The sequence below is a fragment of the Phaethon aethereus genome (assembly GCF_964289735.1).
Source record: "Phaethon aethereus genome assembly, chromosome: 3".
Lineage (NCBI taxonomy): Eukaryota > Metazoa > Chordata > Aves > Phaethontiformes > Phaethontidae > Phaethon > Phaethon aethereus.
In genome coordinates this window covers 104,810,123-104,817,616 of record NC_138576.1, presented here as the reverse complement: position 1 = coordinate 104,817,616, position 7,494 = coordinate 104,810,123, and the positions used below count along the sequence as shown (strand labels likewise).

The 7,494-nt window shown below is 40.4% G+C and overlaps 1 protein-coding gene across 1 annotated transcript in view; it reads right to left on the bottom strand.

Annotated features, from left to right (window-relative positions):
• Positions 1 to 608: 608 nt before the first annotated feature.
• RPS6KC1 (ribosomal protein S6 kinase C1) overlaps positions 609 to 7,494 on the bottom strand; it is a gene marked incomplete at its 3' end in the record, with an annotated part of 87,900 nt that continues 81,014 nt past the window's right edge. The window contains 3 exon segments of the mRNA XM_081997737.1: positions 609 to 719; positions 3,823 to 3,918; positions 4,645 to 4,727. Coding sequence (XP_081853863.1) covers positions 609 to 719; positions 3,823 to 3,918; positions 4,645 to 4,727 — 290 coding nt within the window.

Sequence of the window (7,494 nt, the reverse complement as noted above, 5' to 3'; positions counted from 1 at the left end):
GCCTTTTATATGCTCTTTCCACAGTGGGAAATGATATGCCATTTTCAAGACACATTCCACAGTATTATGCAACAGTTTTCTTAATTTTTAATGGATATATTATTTTTAACATGTCAACTTTTGCATAAAGCATTTTTGTATTTTATTCAGCATATACCATTAATAAATTATGTATTCCTTCCTCCCCCCAACCCCTAGAGCTGCACTTAGCATAGGGAAATGGTCCATTGACACTATAAAAGATACTTTCCACTGGCACAGCCTATAGACACTTCCATCATCAGACAAAGCACCAGGAGCACATTCCTGTTTCTACTTAGTCGACAAGCTGGCAGTGCTAAACATGCTGCCCAGAAGTTTCATCACAAACCACCCTTTTGGTGAAAAGACTTACACACACGCAGCAACCAGATGCCGTAAAAGTAAGCTAGCACCCTGTACAATCAGTGACTCCTGTTAAAAGTGTTCACTTTTGGCCTGATTCCTCCATCGTCTTTTAGTCCTTACGTCCAAATGGTTTGCAACATCCAAAGGAAGCAAGTCAGGGTGCTTCTGTGCCAGAGAAACTCGTCCCCTTGACCTGAGCTTGTTCAGAGGGCACACATCTCTCATCTCAGCAGATCTGCCCATTCTATAAGGGCAAAAAATGGATGAGATTTGATGTCTTCAACACCAGCAACGCCAGCACCAAGACGCTCCGCAGGATTAAACTGCAAAAGCTTAATATAAAAAGAAACATATATATGATTCAGTTAGTAAGAACAAAAACAACTACTTAAAAGTTCCAGAAAGGTCTAAGGTAAGGGACATCCTACCGTTTTCCTGCTCTATGAATTACTTTCAAGAGTGCGAAAGCATATTTGAAATTCCTAAAATCCAGTAAATGGAAGAAGACTCTCCTTTCCTTGAGTCTCAGTGCTACAGTCTTCAGAGACTACTGATCACAGCATGCAATTCCCTGAAGCACTGCACATTGGGACTTCATTTTAAGTGTAACCTCATTTTAAAAAAAGAGAGCAGCAGCCAGGGCCTGCATTGGTAGAACTCTGGACACTGCATTTGCTTCATGTTAACCTTTGCTCACACCACGGCATTAGGGCTACATCAGGGGCAGTGGTCTGTAACTTTCCCTTTCATCAATTGTGAGTTGGTCCTAAAACACCAGGATATTACAGCCCTTTCTCAGTTTCATTTAAAAAAAAAAAAATTTAGAGTCTCCTACAAATGGACTAAAACTGAAAAATCAAAACCTCAGTGAAAGAAACAAAACAGTGTAATGGCTTCATGGAAATTTCCTAAAATTCAGCACCTTGTTTGCTTTTTAGTTGTACATCACATGCTGAATTCGTGTGAAAAGGAAATCACAATATTTACATCTGTTTAAAGATACCAATTCATATAAAAGGGAAGGCAAAGGTAACACTCCAAAGAGACTAATAAAGACACACAAAAATATTTTGCAGTTTTAGAGAACTGTTTATACTCTGTTCAATCACAGCCAGTACAAAGGCATGGTTTCTTTCTTGCTTTTTCTGCAACAGCTAATAGGATAACTTCTCCCAGTTGTCACTTGGCACAATGTGTATTCATATCTTAATGCACTCAACATCTAAGTGAGTCTACATCCATAAACATAGGAATTTACACATTTTAAGATGGCTCTGCTATTTGCAGTCATAATGTCACAGAGTAAAGGTAGCTCGGTGACAGTGAATAGTGCTGCTCTGATACCTTCCACAAGCCAGGAGAACCAGATGCAGCCAGGGTCTCTCTGCCTTCTGCTGTAATACAACCAGCCACCAGCACAGGGGAAGTAAGCACAGACACTTATTTTCTGGAGTTTGCCCTTCCAGAAGAACTTTAACCTTAGAAAGCAGATGCAACGCAAGCTGCAATAGATACCTATTTAAAAGTCATGTTGCATATTTTCCTGGTAGTAAAGCCTGAAGGTGCCTGAAAAAAAAATACTGAGTGCAAAATACCAAACCAACATAAAAAGAACAACTTCATCTTTCACCACAAAGAAACAGATTTCTGTTTTCTTAGAAGCTGGCTGAATGAAGGAGGTGTTTACAACAAAGTCACCTGCACTGGAAGCCACAGCAGGAGACAACGTCTGCACAGTTTTCTGTATAGCTGAACATTGATCCCAGAGAGTTATTCTGTGATGCTTTGACCTGTTTACCCTTGGCAGTGGCGGGAAGGAAAGTCGCAATGACAAATTGCTATCCATGCCAAGAGAGCTTTCTTCCTTTTCCTGACAAGGCTTCCTCAACAATGAATGGCAGCTTCCTTGGATAGTCACACAACAAAAACGTGATTTACTAGCTCATATAGCTGAACCTCCACCAGATAAGTCACCACCCTACACTAGAAGGCTTACCCTAACAGGCACCGGGGTGACTGTTCTCTGAACAGATATGGCCTTGCAATATATCTGCGAGTGGCAGAGATATATTAGCCACTTAAACCGCAAGTGGCAAAAGAGCCACTCTTTGGCATATTTGAAAATAGGCAATACGTTAGTCTGCAGCGAAGAACAATCCTACACTGGCAGGGAGAAGTCAACTGGACAACTTCATTTGTCTTCACTTCTAGACTTAATGGGAGGAATTCCCTTCATCAAGGGTTTGCTTTCCCTTAGCTATTTGAGCCCTGTAGCACCTGTGGGTGAGGGTAACAATTTGCTACCATCTAACAACATAAATGCAGATTATATAAAAATGGGATTTTTCTTTAGTCACTTCCTGTTCTACCTTTGACAGAAACGCAGACACATGCTTTCATCTTCAGTGAATTCATGTCACTTAGTGAAAATAGGACATCCAAATGCCTAGTTCCATTTCCATTAATCATCTTCCAGTAGTGGCACAGAAATCAATCTGTCATTGGGTCTTTCAACTCACTGAATTTTCAAAAATCTTTCTTTCGTTTTCAAGAACTACTCTTTCTACTCTGCTGTTCAAATCTACATCTAAGTGATGTCATTATTTAGGCAGCCACTAGCAAGATACTCTTCGAAGCCAAAAAACACAGTTCACATATATCACTTATTCTACTCAAGGGGAATAGGTCAGATCCAGGCTCCGCTTCCTCAGTTATATCAAAATTAACTAGAAGAAGGAAGATAGCATTACCTGAAGCTCAAGACCCTGTACTACAAGTTTACTCTCTCTGTTCTGAGTACCTAAAGCTAAGAGTAAACTAAAACCAGCAGTAAATACTACTTCCGTTAGTTTGGAAACGGTGTATCAGTCTGTAAGGTTGTCTGTATTTTAAGGTTTCCCACTCGGCCTTTTGTTCAACCTACCAATTATCTTCTTATTACAAAAGTCATTGTATTCACAATTTAAAGTACTTTTCTTAACAAACGGGATCCAGAAGGTTTCCTGGAGGACAGCATGGCTGTAACTTTTAATCAGTGTGTTACAGGTTTCACAGTACTTAGAGCTTACTTGCTGAATTAGTGTCAACAGTTGAGTTCAATTCAACTCATTACAAATGCTCCCATGAACATTAGGGCAGAATTCCCAAAATATTCATACATGACCAGCAGGTGTTTCCAAAGCCCTCAGCATTGACCAAACTTTGAAGAAATGGCAAAGCACTCCAGTTTTCTAGAGACACCTGGCAGCAGAAGACAAAGTTTCCACATGTAACGAGACAGCTGGGCAAAATCCATCAGCGCTGACAAAAGACCCATCCACGTTCCTATCAGCAGCTTTCTATTTTTACATTTACTTCACCAGAACAACTTAGGTAGATAAGTATTTGTCCAGTCTGCATGTGTACCTATAGAAAACAAATTTTCCCCTCAATTACCTGCTGAATCAGTGATCTAGCCTCCTTTGATACATGGTCTGGTATAATCAAAGAAGTGTGAGTGTTTATTCCTGATGGATGGCACTCAACCAGAGTCTGGAGAAGAAAAAATAAATTAAAAAATAATAAAAAAAAAGAATTCAAAGCAGTCAGATACATTTATTAATTAAAAAATCATAGTGTTGGATTATGTCCTAGTATAAATGCAAATTAACACACACAGCTAAAATTTCAGTGCTTCCTATATGAAGTACTCATTCTGGGATGAATGTCTACAGGCACTGATGTCGCCCTGGAGACACGGTTTTAGAATATTTGTGTCTTAGTGCTTGTGCTCTATTGCCCGAACTTGAAGAGTCTGGGAATTTGGTTCACTTTGCTTTCTTCGTGCAGAACTGTCAGTTAACCACCAGTTTGATTTGGCTGAGCACTCTCTGTCTCAAAATACTGAATTAATGTGTAACAGCAACATATGGCTTCTACACTGTCCCAGGAAATAATACTGAAACTGTCAGGACAAAAATTGTGTAAATGTACAGAAGGAATGTTAGAGAACTTTGATTTCACTGTGGTTAAGAGGGCAGCATGGTTTGTGATTATTTTTTCAGTCGTGAGTTTGATATGGCTTTATCAAGTTGTTCTGCTGAAGTTTGACCATATTTGGTTTCTCTGGTCCCATGCAGACCAAGCAAACTGAGGATACTCAGGTTGGCAAAGTACACCTGGGAAAGACAAGCAAGGAAATCACAACGGGGCACACCACTTGTGAGGAACTCCTGGCCAAGAGGTCCATTTCATCAAGTAACTTGCCCCCAGCCCTACCTTCCCGGTGAGGAGTTCAAAAAGAATGGCACCCAGGCTCCACCAGTCACAGGCTTCTGTCTCTTCTAGGATAGCGCCAACCTCTAAACACAAGACATTTCAATCAATATTAAAAAGGTCAGTTACAGCTTCAAAATTAACATATATTTACAAGGTGACTGTTTAATGCTGACAGAACATGTACTAAATACCACAGAGCTTTCATTATGCCTGCAATTCAGTCAGCCCTTTAGCCACCTACAGATTGCATTGTTCAAACACAGCAACGCTATACATTTCATGCATAATTTGCCTTTCCCATGCATACATAGGCATTTTCAAGATATGTAGGCATTACAGTTAGGATTCTTCTATACTGGAGTAAAACTGGACAGTGACAGAGAGCAAAGCAAAACATACTCAGAGAATTTACCCTGGCCAGAAGAACTGGACTGACCAGAGTGGCCTGAAGCATCCATAAAAGCTGCACAAGAGCAGTTATACTAGTCGACTCCATGCCTTAATTTTGTCTTAAGAGAGCAGGATTCGTCTCAAGGCTAACCCACACCCTTTGCTGGGATCACCAGGGGAAGCTTTTCACAACAGCCTCTCTTGTCTGTTGGGAAACAGAGAGAGATGCTACATCTACTTCACATAACCTAACCACAGCCAGCAACTGTGTATTGCCACAGTTCAGCCCAAATAGTACCTAGGTACAAAAAGTTGTTTTCCCTAGCATCCAGCCAGCACCCAACACTCTTATTGCTGTCCATGCACAGGAGACAGTAAGATGGGAGTTATGGAGTCCCTTGCCACACACATTCACGTGTTCAGTAGCATGACGCATGCAGAAAACTTGGCCTTCACTGACTCAGGCTTTAAACTACAAAAATTATTAAATATATACACACACACCACGCTGTCTGCTCTAAAACAGGCAGACAACCAGATTGCAATGAAGATGAAATCTTCATTTTGACTGTCAAAAAAAATGCAGAAACTGCACTAAAATAGCTTCGGTGGCAAAAGCCACACCAGCTTCCCAGCAGAGGACAACAATTAGCATATAGTCACATAGTCGTTGCTGTGAAAAGCGTTGTGGCTTGTTCGAAATATCTTGCTCATCATTTTATGGAGCTTAGCATGAGCACGGCCAAGGAGAACTACAGATGAGTCACACTCCAGGGTCAGCAAAAGGAAGGCAGTACCCCCAGCCCTCCCCAGATGCAGAGATGCCTACACACGCCGGGCACAGGGATGTGCGGAGGGCTGCTTGCTCCCTCCCTTGGGCAGCTGCTGCACAAGCTGGAAGAGGCTCAGCACCCCACAGGACTCGGCTGAGGCTGCTGTTGCAAGAGCAACAGGGAAGGATGGCTCAGACATTGTTTCTTTAGGTAGGACATCCCTCACATTGGAAAGTTTATTACAGTTAATGGCGTTTGAATGCCCAATACATCACTATAAAGGTGCCACGCATCTGAATTTATTCCATTCCTTACAGATTAATACTTCTATTAGTATTGAGAAACTTTTACAAAGATATAATGGTAGCCACATGAGGAACTGTGTCAGCATAATTACATGCATTTTGAATATGTTTTAAGGTCCCAGGCAAGCATCCAGATGAAGTTGAAATTATGGTAAATTGAGAAAATTAGTGTAAAAACCAAAATCTATTCTTGAAATTTAATTTTACATCCCTTCAGAAAGGCAGAGCTTCTGCATAACTGTCCTTTAAAGAAGAAAAAACAAAAAAACAAAGTCAGGCCTTTCCATGTGAACCAGCTGGCAAAAGGTTTTCATAGCATCTCTCAGTGAAACCTACTGAATGGAAATGCCTTTCCAGTCTGACTGTGATTTCCTAGTGCTGTATGTTCCAATTATGTACATTCAAAACCAAGATCATATGAATGGAAAGTAAAATCTAAAACCAAATACTTCAGGCTTCTTTAGAGCAGAGGTTTTTTTTCCCCATGTGGCTTTAATCTCGTGGATAAGAGAGCTTTCTTCCAAACACATGAAGATTTTTACATTTCAATTAAATTCCACACTTATCGCAGAATAAGGACAGTAAAGCCAAGAGTTAATTAGGATTGACTACTACATTCTCAGTTCCTGTAGTACCATTAACTTTCCCAAATTGACATATCTTAAATTTTAGAATAATGCCACAAAAGGAGATAACCCATTCTTCCCCAAAGACATTCAGTGGGGACAGGCCTCTTGAGTTACAGCCCAATATAAAAATATATTCTAAAGGGGGGGGGGGGGGGGGGAAATCATTCTGACCACAGGGAAAAGAAATATTACCAAAAAATCATTTCTGAGTTTTGGTATTATTTCCTTTTGTGTTGGCAATCACAGATGCTAATTCAGTTCTTCCAAGTTTCAAACTTACACTGACTTCTTTCACAGAATCGCTCACTGTTCATTAGAGGAAGTTGATGTAACCTCACTTACTTCACTGATGAAGAAAATGGATACAGAGTAAGAGTCAAGAGAGTCAAAAAGTAAACTAGAGTTCACTTCTCCAAAATCCAACACTTTCAATATATGCCAAGTCAAAACAAATGTCATTGCAGGTCTCTCACAGCAGCAGCACTGAACTCTTACACCTAATTTTGACAGTGACCAAAAGGACACAAGTGGGATAAAATGAGAACAGTCACGTGACACAGATTTCTCTCTGGGCTGAAGAGCTCTGGCTGGCTTCTCATGCACACAGCAGACACTGTGTGACAAGTCATCTGAACCAACACAGAACAGAAAATGGAAAACACAGCTGAGGGCAAAAATCTGAGTATCCTTTTAAAAAAAAAACAAAACAAAAAACCTCTAAATTTTAGCTCAACTTTTCTGCTATTACCCACT